The 25,145-nt window shown below is 42.0% G+C and overlaps 1 protein-coding gene and 1 non-coding gene across 6 annotated transcripts in view; one reads left to right on the top strand and one right to left on the bottom strand.

Moving 5' to 3' along the window:
• The first annotated feature begins 436 nt into the window (after positions 1 to 436).
• On the top strand, positions 437 to 508 carry trnad-auc. Its single transcript has one exon. It is a non-coding gene; the product is annotated as a tRNA-Asp (tRNA).
• An 18,661-nt stretch (positions 509 to 19,169) lies between these two features.
• LOC103177010 (voltage-dependent calcium channel subunit alpha-2/delta-1) overlaps positions 19,170 to 25,145 on the bottom strand; it is a 418,878-nt gene continuing 412,902 nt past the window's right edge. For 4 of the 5 annotated variants that reach the window (XM_007890933.2, XM_007890935.2, XM_007890934.2 and 1 more), the window contains one exon: positions 19,170 to 24,859. In XM_007890933.2, the coding sequence (XP_007889124.1) occupies positions 24,743 to 24,859 (117 nt within the window). In that variant the 3' untranslated portion in view covers positions 19,170 to 24,742. The remainder of the gene's footprint in view (positions 24,860 to 25,145) is intronic. The other variant, XM_007890937.2, reaches the window with a different exon arrangement.

The following is a 25,145-nucleotide window of genomic DNA, read 5'->3' as shown; positions in this document are numbered from 1 at the left end:
ATGGAATGCAGCTTCGGTGAAGTGTAACACTTCAGTAGAAATACAATAAGATTTTTAAAAAATGTTTGTGTTTGTATAGCTCCTTCATGTTGGTAGGACAATGGGACTGTTTCAGGTCCAATCTAACGTGCAGTGGCCGTGTATTTTATCACTCAGGTGATATGAAAAGTTCTGTTTACATGGATAGTTTGAAATGTTATTACTCGAGTATAGTACATTAAGGGAAAAGTTAAGAAGTATTAAAACTAAAGAATAATATTTTTCCTCCAGTAACTATAGCACCATGTCCAGTTGGTTTCAGTATGCAAATACAGAGGATATTTGAACTGACCGACACTGTATTGTCAGAGGCGGTGTCTTCCAGATGAAACATTAAATCAAGGTCCCCTCTGTCTGTTCAGGTGGATGTTAAAGATCCTTTGGCACTATTCAAGAGTTCCATAGCTCAATGGTTAGAGCACTCGCCTATCAAGCGAGAGACCTGGGTTCAATTCTCAGCAGAGCGAAATGTTGGGCAAGTTTCCTTACTCTACACTCCTCTGTTCCAGCGCCTTGGGACGTCCTCCTGACGTGAAAGGCGCTTTATAAATGGAATCTTGTTGTTGTTGTTGTTGTTGTTTACCTAGCAGGAGATAGGAACCTATTTGTTAGTTGATTGGCGGATCACTTTTCCGGCGGTAAAAAAGATAATAAATTGGTCTCTTCAATCCACGACTGTTTGTGGGACAATGCTGTGCACAATTGGCTGCCGCGTTTTGCCCACAAAGTATCCAGTTAATTCACTTTACAATATATTCTCTGAAGCACTTTGAGGCGTCTCAAAGATGTGATAAGGCACTGTATCAAATGCAAGGATTATTATTATTGTAACAGTGGGAATTTCCCCTGGTATCCCTGGTATTCCCTAGATAAAATTGATCATTCACTGCATGGCTGTTTGTGGGACATTACTGTGCACAAAATTGGCCGCTGAATTTGCCTACAAAAATACACTGTCATTACACTTCATAGTAATTCCTGGGAAGTGCTTTGAGACGTCCTCCTGATGTGAAAGATGCTTTATCAAATTCAAGGATTATTTTTAAATGATTTACATGTCACTATAAGCAATATACATTGGAAAGGTGACAGCGTAGCACTCACAAGGGATTGCAAATTGACAAATATGGGAATTGTCAAACCTTATCACTAATTTCACTAATGGCAGGATTGGTGAAACGAGTCTTTGTTTGAGGAAAGCTGTGCTTAAATCCTTATTTTCTGATGGCTCTATCAACTAAGATTAAAAGTATACTTTCATGACAGACAATGCTACTTGTTACACTTCCATTTCATGAAGTGCTGCACAGAGAAGATAGTCAACCTGGCTCAGGTGGTTGAAAAAAATGACCAAAGGTCCATTTAGCAACCTTTGCAAAGGAATGATCCCTAAAGATACAAGGACCTGAAGTGCTAGAACAACACTTGTGAGAAATTCAAACAGAGACGTACAATAGACAACTGGACATGGATGTTAGATGAACAACTTTCAATACATGGAGGCAGCAAGAGCAGAGGGGAGAGGGTCAGGATTGTAAAGGGCAACTTTAGGGCAGACACCAGGAACTATTTCTTTACGCAAAAGCTTGATAACAGCTGGAACTAGTTATCTTTTCCAGGAACCTGTTCAGTTGTGGAATGCCGAAAAAGATCCTCCTGAATGACCTTTAATAAGAATTTTACAGGCTACATAATCTTTCTTCACTCCACACACTGTTTATTTGAGTCCCATTAAAAAACAACTGATTAGCATAGAAGAAGAATTCCTTCCCTCCATCCGTGGCCCCGTCCCCCAGTTGACATATGCGCACATACTTCCAATATATGTGGTATGGATATAATTGAACTCAGAATGGTTTGGACATTCATAAGCATTGTGATGGGTTCCTCCATTGGGCAATTGCACTGTTAACAGATGTAATTGATGCATCACCATCCATTTATCTATCATATTAGAGCCTTGTCATGAGGTATAGTAAAACACAATACCAATTTGTCTGTTGTTTATTTAAATTCTGGCTTCTTGGGTATATTCATGATGTGGGACTTTCTTTGAAAAAGTACTTTGTAGTGAAGATAAGCACGGTTACATTGTTAGTCATTAATCACTTCAGGATTTCAGCATTTCCTTAGGATGTGGGCTGTGAGCCATCGACAACATGTGGTCCACAATTATCCTCTGCTCATATCTACCTCATGATGCACGGAGTGACAAAGACAATGTGAAATACTTACCCACAAAAACATGTTTTCCACTCTTGTAGGTGGCTGGCTCGGGCAATTCCTGGATTTGTAGCAGATGTCATGTATTGAAGCAAACAAACCCAGCTGTTATAGCATTTAACTATTAAATGATTTGCAATAATTAATTAACAGTTGCGTCTGCTGGTTTGGTTTGCAGTATCTGCCACCTCTCGTTTTAGAGACACTGATTTCATTGTTTTGCACGGACTTAGAAACTGATGCACCTATTTGTAATATTAGTATTAAAATGGAATACATCTAGAATGAGGGATCAAGCAGAAGGATAGCTGAAAGTCTAACCTCAGGGATCTGGGTCTGAATCTTCAATTTCTGCATGAAATGGGTTTTGATTCAGTTCCCATTAGGTTTGAGTTTATAGCACAAATTAAATTCACGGTCAGCCTTCAAAGGGTAAAAGTCAAAGCCTTCATAAATATACACAGCTCCTTAATTATTTCCAGTAATAATTCATAAAGGAATGGAATGCATTTAGGAATACCACAATTGTGACCACATTTATGTATTGTGATACAATTTTCCATCATTTTAGTAAGGAGGGCCACATGCATTGACTGATCCAGTTAATTCCAGTAATTATAGCAAAATGTCCATGTGTTAAATATGCCATTTGATTTGATTTTTCCACGGAAAAGAATGGAAAGCAGAGTCACGAATTTATATTTATGAAACTAAGCAATGCAATTCTAGGAAATTGAATATTTTCAACTTTTAGCATCAGCGTTAGTTTCAGGGCTGTCTAGGTCACATCAGCGTAGTTTAAATGTAAAGCTCCCTCGATACCACTTACATTTCAACTCTACCTCCCAATGTACTTACAACAATCTGTCAGGTGCTGCACCAATACTTCCTGGCATTTCCAGACTTTCTAACTAAAGAATTCCTGTTAAAGTCTTTTAGTGCTGAATTGCAGGCAGGTTTATACTATGCACTTGAGTCTTGTACAAACTAGAAGAAATTCCACCTGGTTCTAGATTCACTTTATAAATGTAACATTTCCCAGCAAATTCTTAAATACAGCCTTATCAAGCAAATTGGGCAAATTTTTAACTACAATCTTAGTTTTGGAGCTGAATTTCTGTAAACTCTTTTAAAAGTTGATGTTACCTCTAGGTGAGCAACAGGAGACATGTAAATTGTTGGCAGGCTAGTGAATACATTCAAAACCTAATAAAAATTGGAGCTATCATAGAGCAGGAGAACAGCAGAAGAATTATTTTTAGGGTCAGCCGGGTGTCTGACACACATGAAAAGCCATTACGATGCTTAAGAGCATCCAAACCAAGCTGAGATTTCCATGCATCCCAACTGCATATGAAAATCCCATCGATTGATTGATGGAATGTGCACTTTCTCTCTCTAGGGATGCACCTAATTATAAAGACGGCAGTAGGAATCTCACCTCACACTGCCTTCCCAACCATCACACCACAGTTCAGTAAAAAGCTAACCCGATCAAAAGGTTAAAAGTCTACCAGATGAATCTATGCAGCAATGCACGATTGGGAATGTCTACATAATCTTGGTACCTGCCACATTTTTTTAAAAAAGTGCAAGTCAAAAGCATGGGTGCAAGAGTGAGGGAGAGAGGAGAAATGACCTGATCAGACAAGAATTTGCCCCCAAAAAGCAAATCTCACAGGAACACAGAAGGGCTCAAAACTTACATTTGCTTATATTTCAGTTGATTGGGTCTGTTATTTTCTTTGTAAGGGAATTGCGCAAAGAAAATAATAACGATTCTCATAATTATTAATAATCATCACACTATTACAGAATATCTGGCTAAATTGTACCCTTTGAGTGTATCTTCAAGGAAGAAATGAATTGAGGTGTAACCGTAACATTGGGTTTCAGGCACTCCACAACATGCAACTGGATGGCACTACCAACACATACTTTAAAAAGTATCAGAAGGGCAGGCTGGCCTAATGGATAAAGTTGCTTCTGACAGATCAGGAACTCACTCATTCGAATCCCGGCCATGGCTGAGTTTGTTGCTCTCAGCCGGGCCTGCATAAGGAAAGCTAAATTGACCCCCGGGGTAATGTCAGATAAGGCTCCTTCTCCTGCTTCCTCTACAGTAGCCTCTACTGGTTGTTTGTGTGTGCGTTGGGGGTGGGGGGAGAAGGTGGCTATCACATGGGGGAGAGGTCAGGTTCAGTTCTTCTGCAGTCGAATGGCCGACACTCATTGGCAAGGCTCACACACGAACATTGGTCTCTTAAGCAGGATACCAGAGGGCAACCATTGTCTGTGGAACCTCAGGCTGCCCAGTGGAGATAGCAACAACCAACAAGTATTGAGGAAACAGACTGGACTGCATGGGAAAGATCAGAGAATTTCAACTGTGGGCCTCGACTGCAACTGGACAAATGCCGATTAAATTCAATGAAGCAAAAGATAAGCAGAAGAACAAGAGATTAAATACAATACAAAATTAAATTTGTAAAGAGCCTTTCACATGGGGAGGACATCACGAACAGTTAGGGATTAGGACCTGAGCGGTGTAGGGGCAGTTGGGATCAGGGAGGGTGAAGGGCAGAGAGGGTGACCAAAGGCATGGTCGAAGAGGAGAGTTTTGAGGCATGCCTTGAAGGAGGCAAGGGAGGGAGTGAGGCAAAGGGAATGTGCGATGACGTTCCAGAGGTTGGGGACAGAGATGCTGAAGGCTCGACCGCCGATGGTGGGGCGGGCTGGCAGGAAACATGGAGAAGGCTGGAGCCTGCTGAGCAGAGGGAGCGGACAGTTGATAAGGGGTTAGCAGATAAGAGAGATAGGAAGGGGCAAGGCCGTGGAGGGCCTTGAAGGTCAGGACGAGGATTTTGAACTCAATCCTCTGAGGGATGGGAAATCAATGGAGCCAGGCATGGGTGGGTGTGATGGGATCACGGAACCTGTGCAGGAGAGGACACGAGCTGCAGAGTTCTGGTTGATCTGCAGATTGTGGAGGGAAGAATTGGGAAGGCCGACAAGTAAGGCGTTGGCATAGTCCAGCTTGGATGTAATGAAGGTAGGTATGAGGGCCTGAGGAGTGAGGCAGTGGCAGAGTCGGGCAATGTTGTGGAGGTGGGGGAAAGCAGAGCGGGTCATTGCACAGATGTGGGAGACAGTTGAAGGTTAAACAAGATGGCTAGGTTCCCGACTGACTTGGTCAGGTGGAATGTGCATCTGTGGATGCTGACGCTGCCAGTGCCTGCGGTGCGGAGGCGCTGGCGCGAGCCAATCAGGAGGGCCTCAGTCTTGCTGACGTTCAACTGTAGAAAGTTGGCTCTTGTCCAGGACCTTGATGTCTGATAGGGAGTCTATCAGGACATCAATAGTCCTGAAGTTGAGATTGGAGGCAGAGATAAAGTTGGGTGTCATCCGCATACATGTAGAAGGTGACCCCATGTCTGCGAATGATGTCATCAAGAGGGATGGTGGTAGGACAGAATTGTTAGCCAGATGAGACAGTGAAAGTATTTGACTTGCAAGTCAGTTTTTAGAGAAAAAAAACAGCTTGATGCAATGATGGGAGGACGGTAGATTAGATATCTTGGAAGGATGAGATTGAGTGGGCCAAAGGGCCTTCTTCCTCCAAATTGACCTTATGATCCAAATGACAAACAGAAGTTAAAAATGCATTGAGCTACCTTTAAGGGAGAAATAAAATGAACGAGTTGAATGGAATTATCATGTGGGTTGCATTCATTCATGGATTTTCAGGTCTCCAACAGAGCTGGAGGGTAATAATCCAAAGGGTTTCAATCTGAAAAGCCCTAGGGATATTGGAGCCTGAAATTAAATGTAATAAAAGAGCGAGCTCCCAACATTCATCCTCAGGATTGAAAACCTATATAAGCAATAAGCCTTATGAAAACAAGTCCCTATGTTTTCAATTGGAAAAGGTGATCCTGAGGCCACCACAAGCTGCAGGCTGGAACACGTGCTCTGGGAGCAAACCTTGATAATAGCAAACCTTCGTCCATCAAAATGGCAAGTTGCAGAGACTCTAAGAAAGTCCATATTTCTCTAACGGCTACCAGAATCAAGTGCTGCACAAAAGAAACTTGTAGACTCTATGGCGCTTGTCATAATGATTAGGAAATACGTCCCCTAAGAACAAAACCAGAAGGAAAAAATCTCTTTGTGGGAGAATGTAGAGAAACAAGCCTAGACAGAACTAGCAGTGTTTCCAAAAGCAGCAACTGAGGCATAGAGACAAGCAAGGTCAATCTCCAGCCTGTGACGAGTTAGGCTGATATCAGTTGGATTGGCAACAGGGGCATGAACCAAAGCTAAGAAGCTCGCAAATGTCATTCGGTTTTCCCATTGCTGCTCTGTTGCTATCTGAAAATGATTTCTGAAAATGTCATTGGTGAATGGATTAGGTTAGGTCAGGCTTGGGTTTGGCTGTGCTGTTGTCGTTGACCTCCTCTACCCACCCCCCCATCCTGAGGACTGTTAACACTGGGTGAGACTACACAGTAGGGGAGGCCAGAGCACCCATGCCAAAATGCCCCAAACATGACTAAGGTAATGTAGAAGAGAAGAGAATTTGGATGGAGGTTGGAAAACATAAGAATAAGCAGCGGAGCAGCTTGATACTGGCATGGAGTTGTCTATGGGGCTATATTTACAACATTTCATAACAGATTCAATGTGATCACATTAATCCTGTTATCAAATGTCCCAAATTTCATTCCGTGAGATAATATAATAATGATAATCCTTGCATTTGATATAGCGACTTATCATGTCTTCAAGAGTCTCAAAGCGCTTCACAGGATAAACTGTAAAGTGAATTTGACTATATATCTTGTGGGGCGAAACATGGCAGCCAATTACACACAGCAGTGTCCCACAAACAGTCACGGATTGAGTGACAATTTTTTTTGAAGGGTGTTGAGAAGAATGTCGGCTGCCTTCTAAAGATGGAGTAGGGTTTGTGTAGCTAACATCAGTAGTCTTTTCTTCTGCTCCTACATAAATTATCTCTCAAGTTGTAATTTCTTTCAGGGAAAGGAACACAAGATATATTGCAACACGTTTGTTTCAAGGGATATTTTCATTGAGACTGAATATAGCACTGAATGCAGGAGTGGCTTATGATATACATTGGTAAAGGAAACCGTCAATCTCTCAAACCACAGGAAATGACTGAACAAGTTAGATATGAAATCAGCAGAAGGGACAAAAGGAAAATAAGCCAATATGACTTTAACAACATCAGAGAAGGGGTTTAATTAGAGCTATTCTAAAATGACAACTGAAAAGCATAACCAAGTAATAGTCCCAAGATCGTAAACATAATAGTGATTCTTGTATCCTCACTCACTCTAGTCTCCGCAACATCACCCACCCCCACTGCTACCTTTCCCTCTGGGCTGCCGAGACCCTAATTCAAGCCTTCATCAGGTCCAGGATCAATATTTCCAACACCCTGTTTGCTAAATGCCCCAGTATCTCCACTTACTGAGACGCTGTTCCCTTTGCTTAGAAATCACCGGCCTGCTTCATACCTCCCATCTGATCCTCCTGGTTTGCACAGTATCAATAACAGCAACCACAACTTGTACTTATATAATGCCCTCCATGCAGTGAACCTGACTCCAAGCCGGGAGAAAGGGGAGGCAGCCATGAGCACGGTCGAAAAGGAAAGTTTTCAGGCAGAGAGGAGCAAGGCGGAGGGATCGAGGGAGAGTTTTCCAGAGTTTTTCGGTGTAGTGGCTGAAAGCGCGACCTCCGATGGTGGGGCGGAGGGTGCGAGGGACGAGCAGGAGGCCGGTGCCAGTTGAGCAGAGGTGTCGGATGGTGGATTGGGGAGTGAAGAAGTTGGAGAGATAGGGAGGCGCCAGGGAGTGAATGGATTTGAATAAAAGTGTGAGGATCTTGAAGATGATTCGTTTGGTGATAGGAAGCCAGTGGAGCCTGGCCAGATCTGGTGAGATGCGGGTATGGAGTTTGGTCAGGTCATTATGTGGAGTTCTGTAGCTCATTGGTTAGTGCACTCGCCTTGCAAGCGAGAGGCCTGGGTTCGATTTCAGGCAGGGCGAAACCTTGGGCAAGTTTCCTTACTCCACACGCCTAGTAATAATCCCTCAAGAAAAACAACAACAATAAATTGGTCACTTTCAATCCATGACCGTTTGTGGGACACTGCTGTGCACAATTGGCTACCACGTTTCGCCCACAAAATATACAGTCAATTCACTTTACAGTATATTCTGTGAAGCGCTTTGAGAGGTCCCGAAGATGTGAAAAGCGCTATATGAAATGCAAGGATTATTATTAGTAGTATTATTATTATGCGGGCGGCAGAGTTTGAGCTGGATCTTTTGAATGTTGGAGCTGGGGAGACCGGCGAGGAGGGGTTGGAGTAAATGCATGCATTAGGGTGCATAAGTGAATTTCCAGCAATTTCCCCACATGAAGATGCACAGATAGCTATGGACTGCACTTGTAAAGATTATAAGTGAAATCGCAATAAAAGCGTTTACGAGGCCCAACGGAGAAATCAGTCAGAACGGAGAAAGGGAGAAAGAAAATATCAAGTAGGGGGTGGGGGTGAGTTCCAACTCTGGATGTGCTCCACAAGCTTGTTAAAATTCTACTTCAAGCCCTGCCTTTTGTGGCCCCCTGATTAGTTTTGCTTTGTGTGTGGGATTGGAATCATCTTAGTTACTGCAGCTACAAGTTGTGGTGGTTGAAAAGTACAGCGACCTTACCGTGCTATCAACTTTTTTTAAAAAATCTTGCCTTGTAATGTGCAAACAATGTACACTGAACACTGCCCAAGATAAAGCAGCTTGAAACAGTTACTGATAAATGGGTGTTTATATGACAGTAGTTGCGTTGTCACAATATCCAGTGGATTTGAACAGTAGCCTTCCTCAGTATGGCCAGGCTAAGATCATTGCTGGCTTTTTAGCTGAAACCCACTCAAAGACTAGTGGATATCAAACTAGTGTACCACCTTTCACAAGATCAGTTGGATGAAGAAGGTCCTTTGGCTCACTTGATGTAATCCTTCCAGAATACCCACCCTTTCCTTCAGAGCATCAGGCTAATTTTTTAAACGAGTCCAGTGTCCCGGCCTCAACCACCCTTCCTGGCAAGCTGTTTTAGTTGTAAATTATCCTCTGGGTAAAGAAAAACTTCCTGGTGTCAGTCTTGACCATGGGAGACTGACTCCCTTCTGTTTTTGAGCAGTGCCACAAGATATTTAATGTCCACCTGAACAGACAGACAGGATGGCAGCTTAACATTCTCATTCAAAGGACAGCATGTCCAACAACATAGAATTAGCCCAGGACTGCACTGTAGTTAGGGTTAGACAATGAGCTCAAATGCCTAACCTTGAATCCTAACCTTGCTCAAATTCCTAAGCTTGAATCGACAACCTTCTGTCTCAGAAGCAAGAATGCAACCATCTGAGCCAGGCTGACATCAAACTCGTAATAAAATCTGCATAAGTCTGATGTGGCTAAATCAGACAATTGCCTAAATCGTACATCTGCCCAAGTCTCGTTCAAGAGCTTATATTCTCTGCAAGTTTGACATAACTCAAACTTTGCATAAATCATATCAAATGTATGGTCCAACTGATGCAACTTATGTGAGGTTTACTGCAGATCAGTAAACCATAGCTTAATACTTATTCATTCATTGGTCAATTGATAATTGTATAATCACAGGCTGTTTAGGGATTGGATACACATGTGCAATTTGAAACGGAACAATCAATGATGACTTTGATGAACCAAATCCGTAGTATTCTGAATAACCAGCAGATGGCACAAAGTTGTAATTGTAAAACTAAATTACAATAAACTATATGTTCCGTGACTTTATTCCGTTGAAAATCCATTTAACTACATACAAAGAGTTTCAAGCACTCCTACTGAATCTGTGATGAAGTCAATTTTCTTCAGTCTATGGTAATAGTTTTTCTAACCAACAACAGACAAAAGGGAATGAAATTACACTAGCCGAATGGTATTAATCCTTACATTTGATACAGCACCTTATCACGTCGAGACATCTCAAAGCGCTTCATAGAATGCATGTAAAGTGAATTGACTGTATATTTTGTGGGTGAAATGCGCCAGTAACGGGCTCTGGGCGGTGGTCTGGTATCATTTTTGTGTGTCAAAATGCTAGTGTATTTCCACATGTACGCGGATGACACCCAACTCTATCTCCACCCTCGATTCCAGGACAACTGACATCCTATAGCTCATGTCCTCTCCTGTATTAAGCTCCGTGACCCCATCACCCCCACCCAGCTCAACTGGCTCCCCATCCCTCAGATCATAGAATTCAAAATCCTCAGCCTCACTTTCAAGACCTTCGAGGTCTTGCCCCACCTTACATCTCTGACCTGCCCACCCACTATCAACCTGTCCGCTCCCTCCGCTAAGCAGGCTCCGGCCTGCTCCGGGTCTCCCGCCTGACCTGTCATACCATCGGTGGCCGGGCTTTCAGCCTCTCTGCCCCCATCCTTTGGAACTCCATCCCAAAATCCTTCGCTTTGCTCCCTCCCTCGCCTCCTTCAAGGCACGACTCAAGAACTTCTTTTTGACCGTGCCTTCAGCTGCCGTCCTACCCCTCTGCCCTCCCTCATTCCAACCCGGCCCCCCATGCTCAGGTCTTGATCCCCGACTGTTCCCCGCCTTGGGATGTCTTCCCGACGTGAAAGGCGCTTTACAAATGTAATTTTGTTGTTGGTTGAGTGAAATCAGATTTAACCCCACATGACCCACGAAAGCCCACTTTGTTTTGCTTGCTTTTGCTCAGAAAATTATACTGAAGATTTAGGATCAAAACATTTTGCTGCATGAAAATTCAGATGTTAAATATTAGCCTCTGGCAATGAGTGCCAAGCAGAAGACGAACAAGGCAGATGCGAGGATGAAAGGAGACAGGAAGCATGGCCGTACATTAGGGTTAGACTGCACAGTAAGATTCCTTCAGAAAGGGATATCTTGAGCTTCTTATGTGTTGACGTGTGTGTCCTCTACTTCCTCCTCTACCCAGGTACACACACAATCAGAGGTCCAGTCCCGCTCTCTTCCCCTCGCGCACATATACGGAATGTACCGAGTCAGGCTTGTGAGCACACAAAACAGAAGTTATCGACCGGTTGGGAGCTAGGAATAGGAAACTGACCACATTGAGTACTGAAAGCTGCCACATTATTTGGGATATAAGCATTGTATCTACTGATATCCCAAGTAGAGTATAAACACCAACACAAACTAGTTGGGTCAAATTAATGGTCTGTTTCCATGCTGTTAAGATCTATGTAATTCCATGTACAGTGTATACTTTGTTTTGTTTTATTTAATATAAAACAAAGCATCTCGGAGAGCTTGAAACAAACTGTTGTCCTTAGTTTTTCTTTGTTATTTATGCATACTCATATTCCCTGCACAGATACATTTCAATAAAATTCTTTTAAATTGACCAGCAACATACTATATAGCTTATGGTGTTCCAAAGAGTACTATTCAGATGGATGTTGGAGACCCAATGGCTCAATTCAATAAGAGAAGTGAGTTCTCTTTTCTTCGGATACTTATTCACTCTGGTTTGGATAATCTTAAGTCTGGTGATGGGTTTCTGCATGGGTCAGACACCTGCTGATCACCAAAATTAAATCAAGCGAAATGTTTTAATCCTAAATCCTTACTATAATTTTCTGAGCAAAAGCAAAACAAAGTATGCTTTCTTGGGTCATGTGGGGTTAAAATCTGATTTCACTCAACCTAAAACCGCCCAGTGCAGAAAATTGTGTTGTGTCTAAAGGTGATTGCAAATCAATAAGTAGTTAATTTGGTGGCTTTAGATAATTGGCGCAAAACAGTTTCTATTTCCAAATACAAGTAAGATTAATGGAAAATCAACCAAACCCATTGATTTCTGCCCAAAACACAATGTTCTGATTTCTAGATATTGGATGTAAAGTTCACTAATGTGTGGAAAATAACATGCCCCAAGTTTCCACTGAATTACAAACAACCTTTATTTCAGCACCTTTCTGTGTAAGAAATAATAAATTAGGCATTCACTGCTTTCCCCCACAACTCGGAGCATCTTGTTTTAATCACAAATCTGCCAGATTTCAAAAGTCTGTCTGTAATAAAGTAGGTAGTTCAGTCTCGCTCGCTCTTTGATACCAAATGTCCAATTTTATTCCTGGCACAAGCAATAGCAGGCCCGTGCCACTCCACCAACAGCAGGCTTTTCTCCACACAAATGCACCATTTGCACATTGAAATACACATTAAATTGATCTGCGTCTGTGCTGCAATGGATAAGTGCGATTCTCAACAATAATTCTGGCTTAGATCAAGTCATGCTATATTTTTAAGTAGAAGTCACTATGTGTTACTATACAATTTACACTTTTAGGTGTAGAGGTACTGACGGGAGCCAATCAGGCGAGCCTCGGTCTTGTTGGTGTTTAACTGTAGAAAGTTAGCTTTAATCCAGCACTTGATGTCTGACAGACATTCTTTCAGGACAGCAGTGGTCCTGGAGTCGAGGTTGGAGACAGAGAGATAGAGTTGGGTGTCATTATTCTCAAGGAACTTAACAATGCTGGCTGGGCGTGAGAGCCGGGAATGGAAAACATGACCAAACGAAGCCTGCTTTGAAATGAGATGGGCATTGAATGAGGGTAGGGAGGGAGCAAGTCAGAGAAGTTCCAGGGGGCAGAATGGCTGAAAGCCCACCCACCATTGGTGAAGCTAATAGGAAGGGAATACGAAGGAGCCCAGTGTTTGCTGAGAGAAAGCGAGTGATTGTTGAAGGAGGTTGTGTAGGTAGTGTGGGACAACAGGTGACATTTACAGATTGTTTAAAACCTAATAAATAGAGTTGCATTTACACAGCTCCACAGAGGAGCTGTGTAAATGCTCTTGATGCCCTTGCTCCCCCTCACTTCCCGAACCGTCTCCTACTCTCGAAAATCACCATGTTACACCAGCCATCTCCATTCCTGAACACACCTGGCTTAAATCGAACTTAATGATCCATCGGTAGATCTAGCTGGACCTTATCAAATCTTACAGCTCTGCCCTCGCCTCTACTAAATCGTTGTTCTACTCCAAGACAATCTTGGAGGCCAAGGAAACCCCAGGCTCCTCTTCTCCATCACCAACCGGCTCCACTGCCCACCCTCTCATGCCTCACCCATCCTCACCGCCAATACCAACTGCGAGGCGATGCTGGACTCCCTCAATTCCAAAGTCAAGGGGATCTGCTCAGCTGCCTCTGCCCTTCCATCTACTTCCCCCTCCCCATCACTCCCTCACACCCCAGCCTCTACCCATCCCTCCCTCCACACCTTCAAACCTGTCTCCAACTCCTTTCTCACCACCACTATAACCCACATGAAACCGGCCATCTGCTCCCTTCATCCCATCCCTACCCCTCTCCTTACCTCCCAGTTCCACCTCCTTGCCCCTCTACTCACAGACATCATAAACCTCTCCCTGCCCATTGATACCATTCCTACCCCTTAAAAATGGCCACCATCACTCCTATCCTTAAAAAACCCTCCCTGGACCCATTTCTGTTCTATAACTACCACCCCATCTCCAACCTCCCTTTCCTCTCCAAGTTCCTGGAATGAGTCATTGCTTCCCAGCTTCGTTCCTTCCTCTCATGCCACTCCCTTCACAAACCCCCTCCAATCGGGTTTTCGTGCCTTCCACAGGACAGAAATAGCCCTGGTCAAAGTGACAAAATTACATTCTGTCCATCTGCGACCAGGGCTCCCTCTGCCTCCTCGTCCTCCTTGACCTTTCTGCTGGCTTCAAAACCATTGACTACGCTATCCTCATCCACCGCCTCTCCTTTCCCCTCATCCTTCATGATTCAGATCGTACCTCTCACACTGCCACCACTTCATTTCCACAAACGGTTTCTCCTCTAGCGCCCACACCAACTCATGCGGCATTCCTCAGGGCTCCTTCCTTGGTCGCCTCCTCTTCAATATCTATATCGACCCTCAAGTCCTGCATGAGAGCCAACTTTCTTCAGTTGAAAGTCAACAAGACAGAGGCTCTCCTGATTGGCTCTCCTCCTCACCTCAGGCGCTGACAGCATCACCATCCATGGTTGCACACTCCACCTTGATAAGCCGGTCTGGAACCTTGGGGTCTTGTTTAACACTCAACTATCCTTTCTATCCCACATCTGTGCTATGGCCCGCTCTGCCTTCCCCCACCTCACAACGTCGCCGGCTCCGCCACTGTCTCACACCGCAGGCCGCCAAAACTCTCATACACGCATTCAATATATTCAGGCTTGACAATGCAAACTCCTTGCTTGTCAACCTCCCCAACTCCTCCCTGCATAAGATATAGATCATCCAGAACTTGGGTCCGAAACAGTGACTGTCCAGCGGCTTGTGATGTAGTTTTGTTGTTGTTACACTGGGGAGGTGTCTCTGACACTGGTGCCTTTTTAAGTGTCTCACTTAAAGAGGCATTGAAATCCTTTCCCTTTTCTACTTTTGTCATGGGATCTTTAACATCCACCTGAACAGGCTGACAGGATCTCGGTTTAACATCTTATGTGAAGGACAGCGCCTTCAACAATGCAACACCCCCCAGCACTGTATTAGAGTGTCAGCTAAGACTATGTGATTCCAAGTGCCAACATGTGGCTTGAACCCACAACCTTCTGACTCAGTGCTACCACAGACCCAAGCTGACACACAAAAGTTACAAAGGGCAATTTTAGGCCAGATACCATGAAGGATTTCTTTACCCAGGGATAATTTAATACCTGGAACAGGTTGTGCAAAGAAGGGTGGTTAAGGTTAGGACATTTAAAAACACAGCTTGATACCATGATGGGAAGACAGTAGTGTGGATACTCTGAAAGCATGAGATCAAATGAGCCAAAGGGTCTTCTTCATCCAAACCCTTCTTGTGATCTTGTGAAATTACAATCTCTCTCCTTTCATTAAAGTCAGCCCCACTTTAGTTGTAAGGCAGCTCAGACATCAGAGAAAGGGTTTAGACAGTGCACGAGTTAGTTAACGAGTGGAAAATGCAATAACATCATTTGTACTGATGATGGTTTGGGTTATTTTAATCAATTTCTACAAGTTTCCCAGAGACATTGGGGACTTGTTACGGGAACGTCCGGCTGAAGTGTTCCCATGGAAACGCATACAGTTCAGTGGAGAGTCAGCGAGCGAGCCTGATTTAGAATCCGCATTTGCTTCAAATTTGCCAAAGGCTCCATATGCACTTTGAGGTTAACGTGGGATTCTGATGTGGGTTGAACTCTCCTGAATACTGAAGGCAGATTGTGAGATTGTGCTTCCCAATTTAGAAGCATTCTGGAGGTGGGAGGAATGATGTGCCTATGCATTCTTCACCAAAATACTTTCAACATTGCTTGTGAATCCCAAACGGATATTATGCATGTTAACATGGTGTTGAAAATGTAGGAATTGCTATTCACAAAGAGAAATTCATGGCAGTAACAGGAATATATGACGCTGTTAAAAAAAAGTGGAATTTCTCCAAGTGTCCTGGCCAACAATCCTTCAAGGTAAAATTGGTCATTCACTTCATGACTGTTTATGAGACTTTGATTGCTATGTGCAAATTGCCCAATGCATTCATCTGAAAGTCAATATGACAGACTTCCAGTTACTGGCAAGAGTTTGCATTAGTAAAGCAGTCATTATCAGTGACACATAGTCACAATTAATGACACTGTGGCACTGTTAGTGATACAGTTACTATTGTTGATAGTGATTATTAGTGAATTCAGACAGCTGAATACTGCATTTTCAACTCCAATTTAGACGTATTGATTCAGAAGATGGTTCTCAAACCTCCTCCCCGTAGATCATTGGAGTTGTATTCGTCAGTTTGTTAATTTATTACACCAGCACAAAAAAGTTGGAAATTCATCTTTAAATAATGTGAGCTTTTTTGTTTTGGGGGGGCAGATATTTGGTAGAGAAGGGTCAGTGGACATTGAAACTGTGATGTGAAAAGCCTCTTCAATTGCTCTGAATGAGAATTAGAGCTTGTAGTTTCACCCAGTGTCCTGACCAGCAATCCTCCACATAAAATTGATCATCTTCCACTGTTTCACAGCTGTTTGTGGTATTGATGGAGACTGAACATTTGCCTCTCATTAGAACAGAGCAGTACAACTTAATGGTAAGCATAACAGTGGGAAAGATCTTTGCATCAAGTGTGTTCTGTAAGTTTGAACATTTTGGGTAAAAATGGGGAAATCAGGAACCAAAACAACATAGAGCACAGTTAAGGATGACCTGAAGATTGGAGAGGGCACCCTCATTATTGACATTCTGTCTCGTCCCAGTGAACTGTCAAACCAAACTACTGTTTACTTGATGTCAGAGATTCTGTGTGCCCACCTTACAATTCCTGTATGGTATAGAGCTGAGCATTCCTAGTTAGCAACGAAAGTTTTGATTGACACCAAGAAAATTCTAAACATATAAAATAAACATATAAAATAAAGCAAATGTGCCGAGCGGTACATTTGAGCTGATCATTCCATCTAAAAGGTTACAATAATAATCCTTGCATTTGATATAGCGCCTTATCACACCTTCAAAGCGCTTCACAGAATATACAGTAAAATGAATTGACTGTATATTTTGTGGGAGAAATGGGGCAGCCAATTGTGCACAGCAGTGTCCCACAAACAGTTGTAGATTGAAGTGACTAATTTATTATTATTATCTTTTTTAAGGAATTACTACCCCCGGAAAAGTGATCCGCTAATCGACTAACAACCAGGTTCCTACTTCCTGCTGGGTAAACAGAAATGTGTGGAGTAAGGAAACTTGCCCAACATTTCGCCCTGCTGAGAATTGAACCCAGATCACTCGCTTATGATGTGAGAGCTCTCACCACTGAGCTACAACGGCCTTCAACATTTGTGCAACTAGTAGCTTTCCAGGACCAGTGGAGACCTATCCCAGTGAGACGAGTATCAGGTTCAAAAGGCAAAACCAGCGCTCTTCCACCTTGCACCTCATTACATAAATTTTGATAAAGCAGCAACAGCTGAATTGCCTGAAGCAGCAGCAGTTCTGTCTGTGGATTCCTGAAGGTGTAAGGTATCCTTAGATTGCACACACAACGCCAATGCTGTGCCAGTGCAAATATGTTTGCACTCATTTAAGAGTGAGTCCTGGCCAACGATCCCTAAACAAAACCAATTATTCATTTAATGGCTGTTTGTGGAACATTGCTGTGTACAAAATTAGCTGCCCTGCTTCGTCTACAAAATAAATTAAAACAGTTTGTATATCGTGGGAAGTACTTTGAAACTTCCTGGTATGAAGGGCACTATACAAGGATTAATTATTATTAATAACAAATCCATTCCATAAATGTGAGGCTTGTAATTACTCAGCTGGTGGGAGAAACATGTGATTCCCACATATTGAGAGCATAAAGAGCTATACAGATGTTCCAAATGTAATTACATTGCACAGAGTCTGCGAATTCAAGTCATTTGTACTGTATTAACCAGGAACAGAAAAATTCCCTGGAGGCCCCTGAGGCACACCACTAAACACCTTCCCTCATTTCAATCTAGCTTCAAATAACTATTCAAATAACCTCCTTGCCTTTAACCACAAGTTACATTAGTACCAACACAGTGTTGTTTTTAAATTACTAATGACTAAAATTACTTTTTAGCAAATACCTTTGGATGAGAGCCTGTTTAGCTGGACTTTAAAGATGCCATGACACTTTTCAAACAAGAGAAAGGAGTTTCTCCCAGAGTCCACATAAAATTGATCATCCTCCACGGTTTCATAGCTGTTTGTGGTACACAAATTGGCTGCTGCTTTCATCTACCAAAACAGTCACTGTAGCTTACACTAAATCTTATGAAGTGCTTTGAGACATTTCAAAGATTATTATTTAGTAAAAGGAGAGTGTATTCCACTTTGCATTATCAAGTATTTGTTTCAAGAACAAATTAAATAAATTTCTGCTGAAAAATATCTTGGGATACAGTCTATACTTTGGGACATGACATGTCAAGCGACTGCCAGGATGGTGGAAAGCGAACTAGATGGACCTTGGTCTTCTTTCACCTAGCAAATCATTTTATGCTTATGTGTCTTGAGCATCATAAACCTCAACATTTTAATGCCTTTCACTCAGTTTTCATTCAGAACTCTGCTGCCTGCGCACTTACCTGGCCAAAATCCGTACCTTCACCTCAGCAGTTCTGGCCCAGGCTCCATTGGCTCCTCATCACCGAATGGATGGACTTCATGATCCTCACACTCGTGTTCAAATCCCTTCACTCCCTGGCATCTCCCTACCTCTCCGACTACCCAATCCACCACTCAGCGCCTCTGCTCGACTGGCACCGGCCTCCTGCTTGTCCCTCACAGCCTCCGCTCCGCCATTGGAGGTCGCGCATTCAGCCAATACACTCAAAAACTTTGAAACACTCTCCCTCAATCCCTCCATCTGCCCCCTCTCTCCTCTTTTTCAAGTCAATCCTGAAGACCTTCCTCTTCGACATTGCTTACAGTCATCTCCCCCACTCCACCCCCCACCACCTTCCCCGGCTCGGAGTCAAGCTCATGGAGGATGCTATATAAGTGCTGTTGTTACCTTGAATGCCAACCCCAATCCCCGATATTGTATCTAATATCCTACAGCTCTACCCACTCATTCTTATGCAACATTTTTCGCTCAGGTTTGTATTTCTATAGAAAACAAATTTGAAACCGAGACTCTTATGTTGGTATTACTGTGATGTTTTTAATACCTTACGATAAGATTTACTTCCAAATCCATGCGATCCTTAGTTCCAAACGTTCACAAACTCGGCAAAAGACATTTTAATGAATTAACTGATAAACTTTTATTCTGAATATATTTGCACAAGAATAAAGTAACACAACATATCTAAGATTATAAACTTTTTTTGAACAGTATTGTACAAATTTATACAAAATTTCTTTCAGGCTTTTCAAGTTCCACAAAACGTTCAGAAAGCACAAGTAAAAGGGAGAGACCCTCTTGCTGCGTAGTGCAGGGAGGATCTGCTGCAAGAGTACACACTGAACCATCTGCGACCATAAATAAAACAATCCATTAAAGCAGGATCCAGACACTCTGTACTATGGTCAATGACAGCAAGATTGCCTTCATTCACACTGTAAATCAGCTTTGCAACTTGCAACCCAGTAAGGCTACAGGGCTAGACAATTCTGAAAAAAAAAGCTTTAGAAACTTCATATAAATACACACAAGTGGCAGCATTGCTTTTCACCAATTCATCTACCAGCTTAAGCTTTTTTTAAAAAAAAATCGACACTAAAGTGTACAAGCAATAGAGATCTCTGAGCTCAATAACTAAAGCCGCTTTTGCCAAAAATGTGTTAAAAACACCAACAGCCCATTTACATTTGGCAGCAACAGCAATGGTGCAATGACTGACATTTTCAATTCATCATACGTGTTGCTTTTTGAGCAAGTATTCAAATGAACATTGTCCATGTATTTTTTTTCCCGACTCATGTTGTCCTGCCTTCTTAATACTGTTTACTATAAATCCTGTGGCTGATCTTTTGATAGTTATATCCAAGGAGTACATTGTTCTGCATATCGCTTGAGGACAAAACAAAAAACAATTTTTAAGGATAAATTGTCAGCTTTCCACCTTGGAGATCCGAGTTTGAATCTATCAACCTGTCAGTGTTATTGTCTAAAAGATGGAGAGAAGAGTTAAGGTTGTTTCAGTTTCAATTTCATTTAAAGGTTGGGGTTCAACTGAGGATTAATATTAATGGTCTCCAAAGACCTCTTTGCATGAGTGAAATGTGTGTATGTGTGTAGATGGAGATAAAAAGGAAGTACTTCCTGATTTAATTATTCATTGTCAGGAACATGAAAAATGAATCAAAACTCCATATGCCTGACATCAATGCACTGTAGGATTAGTCTCTCCTTTGCATCACTAATCTCATGTTTCCTTGTCATCTGTCTTCACTGTTAATTAAATAACTGCATTAGGTATTGCTTTAAGTGTGGAAAAGGCAGATTACCTGACTATCTGTCTACTACAGGTATTGCGGGGTGGGGGAGGTGTTGGGGTGGAAGGGGCCCTGGGATCAAACTGATCCATAATCTGCTTTATACAAATGTCCACTGACCTGTCTAGAGGATACAGCAGGATATTGAATCATGAGCAAGCTATTAATCATGTTGATTGGTTGACTGTGTTCCAAGAAACATGGCTTAAAAGTGTCCACTATACCATAAACAGATTGATGAGGCTAACTCATTCAGGATTCAACCAATTATAAAAATGACACCTTCTGTGGACGGGAAGATTCTTTCATTCTTGTTCCTACAACTTAAAAGCAGCCACCGAGGAATCGCTGCACCCAAAACATATCAATTCCATCTGACATTTGAACTAAGTGACCAGTTTGTCTCCAAAGACTGATGACACAATGTCTGGAGCAACTCACACAATCTTCAAATTGGACCAGTGAGCACAGAGGTGTCCAGGAATCCCCTATATTCGTTCTGAGACAGGCATATTGATTCAGACTCGATTGAACTTTGCAGAACCACAGCTACAAGAAGCAAAATGTTTCTCAATCCTTCTTCAAACTAATTTCCAGTCAGCAATAAGATAAAACGAAAATCGAAACTCTCTTGGAATCTCTTCTTAAACCTGTTCACAATCTAATATTTTATCCTATGGTCCATCATTAATAGTCTTAGACAACAAGTGGAAGAACTCTTCCCAATTGACATGGATGGAGGTGAATTGAAGGTTGAATTCTGTATTGTTTTTAGCAAATCTGGGTTCTTTTTTGAAGGGAAATAAACAATATATATATATATAAATAAACAAACTACTTCCTGTGAAAGATGAATGAGACCTTAACCTAAGGTGCATCACTCCCTTTGAAAATCACTCAGGACCATATTTTGCTTCTTCTACACGGATGCAATTTTCGTTCCCATTTTAATTTGGCAAAGAACAGACCCAAAAAATTACGGGAAGTGAAATGCTTAGAACAAGGCGACATCAAAATGCTTTGATTAAAAAAAAGTAACCAGTTTGCTTCTTGAAGTTTTGAAAATAATTTTGGTTTAATTCTTTGTTTAGGGTACCTTCAAACTGCTTGTGTTCAGGGTGACATCATTGAGGGAACACACTGCAAGCTGCTGAAAATGGGTAGGAATCCAATTTTGTATGAAGTTTCTGCATGGTTTTAAAGCAGAAAATACAAGACCACGGACCTAAAATGATACGGTGGCGTGAACGATATTCGTGCCAAACAACAGAAAAATATTTTGGGTGTGTTTTCAGGAATTTAAGCAAACAAAATGCCACAGTGACATAAAGTTTAATCGACAGGGCACAATGTCATTATTCCACTGCATTTCGCCATTGATAAAAATGTTGACTTTAGCCTTAAAAAATGTTACAGAAGCTTACAGCTGTAGGCTGCGTGGTTTGCATAACAATTTGTATCACGAGCCATAGTGTAGATTTTCACACAGGCACTTTCACCTATTTGCAGATCCTGCCTGCAACCACCTCTCCAAAATATAAGAGCCAACCATGCTTTGACAACATATAAACAGGCGTGCACAGTTTGTGAGGTGACATTAGTATTAACCCTTTCATAAGGAGGAGGAAAGGGTCGGGTACCAAGTGGAAGCAAGACGCTTCTCCACTGGGGTCACAGAGAGAATCAGTGTTTGAGTGAAGCAAAGCACGTGAGGATTGCCAGCTTGAGTGACTTGCCGACTAATCCTTTCTGCAGTATGGTGGTGAGAGGCCATTTGAAGTTATTAAAAACTGGGGGAGATTTCATTTTTATTTTAACACATTTGGGCTATACTGGTACTGTGCCTGGAAACTGATATCCTACAATGTCACACTCTAACTAAAGGCTCCAGCTAACGAGAAGTAATACTGCCTGGACATTCAAGATTCAAGAGCTGCTGTTCCACAAGGTTTCTCTCAGTGGGGTGCATAGTTGAGGCCACAATTAAAGGAATATTATGTGCAGTCCCATGGAGATTCATGTTATTACACGTATTGGGCTGGATTGCTGTTTGTCACTGGCATGTATATTGGTATCTGAATGGTTCTTAAACGGCTACACGACCACTCGTTCCACCGAAGCAGAATGGAACAACGCCAAGATGGAGTTGCTGTTGGATTACAAGTAGAACTGAGTGTTGCACATGTTCGCTGAACATTATTCAACAGTGCACAGTGTAGTTATCAAAACCTTTCTTTTTGACTGGGACTCGGACACACTGCCAATGACATATGACAATTGAAATGTTGCGCTACTGGAACTGAGTTGGGCAGGTCAAAGGAGACCACATTGTGGAACGTGTTGAGCTCGTAACTATGGCTGATATATCTACTGAAAATCCAACGCAAGGAAAAGTTTCAGCCACACGACTGTCACCTCACCCTAAACATTTTGAATACTGTTTCCACACACATTCACCTCTGGTCACTTGAAAATATTTGCTTTTTAAAATACTGAAGTGTTTTTGCAAACTCATCATAGTGCAGTTCAGTCTTTAAATGAAAATAGTTGAGCACAACAGCCAGAAAGTTGCTGTTATCTTTGTTTATTTTTTCACTGTTGCAGTTTAAATTTGTTAAACAAGTTATTTTAATTTTTTCAAGGCAAGATTTTTTTTCTCTTCTCTCTCTCCCTCTCCTGAAATATGTTAAGAGAAATTGTTTCTTTTTCTCCCCAAATACTTTTGATTTACATCCATTTACCATCAAGATCACAGACTAATTTTCACAGCAAAACTGAAATGAAAGACTGTGCACTATTGATGAATGTCACAAACAAGATACTCAAGGCTTGACCAGACATTTACGCATTCCCAAAATACATTATTCAACAATAGTGCACATCACTTTGCAGTTTGTTACATAATGCCTTGGATTTACAATGTCACTTCACAATTTATTCGTAAACAAAATTGCAGCTTAACTGTGACGTAAAATCCCAAATTGCACACGTTGAACTTAATTGAATGCCCAGCCTCATGTTAAATAATGTCCTTTCGAACCCATTAAAAATGGATTCAACTTTGACTATCACTCTTATTCCAGATGTTCCTCCTTTTTGTATATAAAAAAACACCTTTCATTATATTCCTTATCATCAACCACTCGCCAAACATCCAATATGCGATATTGCACTTAAAAGTATTTTGCGAATTTCCCTTTACCTTCATTTTTTTTCACATATTACAGACATTGCGCTGAATCGCACTGTGCTACCCTGCTAGTATTGGAGCTCTGCTTCCCCATTCCATCCATTCGAAAATGTAATCCTGTAATACACAGAGGACATGTGTGTCCGATAGCTGTTCTTTCAGTCTGTTTTTACTGTGTTTTGTTTTCAAAGAGATGTGTCTGACAATATTTAGATTCGATAGTGAAACAGTTATTTTACATCGTATTATCTAGGTTCCGCACAAACAACATTTGGTTCACTCGGTCGCCCTGCACATTTACTATACTCCTACATTAAAACAGAAAATTAGTAGCGTCATCGTCATGCAAAATAGCCTCAGAAAACCAAAATCGCCACAGTGACAGCTTTTTTTTCATTCACAAGCTTTAGCATTTGTTTTGTTTTTTGTCTGTGTGGGAGCAGAACAATCGCGGTGTACTCGCCTCTTAAAACATGAAGGACATCAAGTGCAGAGCTATGGCTTGATGGGGATGAAGAGGGGAACAGGCATCCTTTGGTAACAGAATAACTAATGGCATAGCCTAGGCCTCAAAATAATAGACTACTTGATGAAAATAAGGAGGGTTTCGAACCCCCCCCCAAAATGCGTTATTTCCTGTTGGAATCCAATAGAATACAGCTCGAACCTCGATGTCTTACACCAGTGAGATCGTCGGAAGTGCCTGCATACTGCCCGCTCGGCATAACTAAATGTTCAAATTAATGCCAGTCAATGTAAATCGTGAACAAAGACAGCCCTTCTTCATCTTAACTCGCTAAATAAGTAAAAGGTTTGAAACCTGATAATATTCAACAAATCTAGGCTTTTTTTCCCCCCACTTTTTTAAAAAAAACATTTGATTTTGCTTAATGCATTAGCATTCCCATAGGTTGCCTGGCAGCTTTCAGCACAACAATCCAATTTGCTACCAATGTGTACGAAATTTTTTCCTTCAAAAAAAATTGTTTTTTTACTCTTCAATGGAGCACCTTATCCGTTCTTCATGTGGAGAGTCAAAGATGAATCGTTCACACAGTGATGCCGTAGAATATGGTCATGGCCAGTCTTCTACTGCCTGGGAAAGAAAAATGTTACCCCTGGTTTAATTCAGGAGTGTAGTGTGGTGGGTCCAGAAGGCGGAGTTGGATGTCAGTTCTCAGTGGTCATGATGGATAAGATCTGGTACTACTGAACAGCCAGAGCAGCACAAGCTGGATGCCTATCATTGACCATAAGGAGGAGCTCAGCCCAGAACTACCGCCACATTCAGAATCATCCTCCTGCCGTCAAAGGGAAGAAAAGGACAAAGTTAGTCACTGCACCGTGTCCCGCGGATGCCATCGACTCCTAAAGATCAGGCAACATTCAGCCACATTCAGGCTTTCTCTTCCATTAACCTACACAGTATATCTGCGTTTACTTGTATGTGTTTTTGAGAAACTGGGTAAGATTACCTCGATTTAAATGGGCCCCAGTACAATTGAAAGCCAGCACTTTCAGCAAGGTTTTGCACAGACTGCAACCTCCACTGCATCAAAAAGAAATGTCTTCATTGACTCTACCTTG

This window comes from Callorhinchus milii, unplaced genomic scaffold (genome assembly GCF_018977255.1).
Source record: "Callorhinchus milii isolate IMCB2004 unplaced genomic scaffold, IMCB_Cmil_1.0 Scaffold5, whole genome shotgun sequence".
Taxonomy (NCBI): Eukaryota; Metazoa; Chordata; class Chondrichthyes; order Chimaeriformes; family Callorhinchidae; genus Callorhinchus; species Callorhinchus milii.
This window is presented reverse-complemented; position numbering and strand designations above follow the sequence as displayed.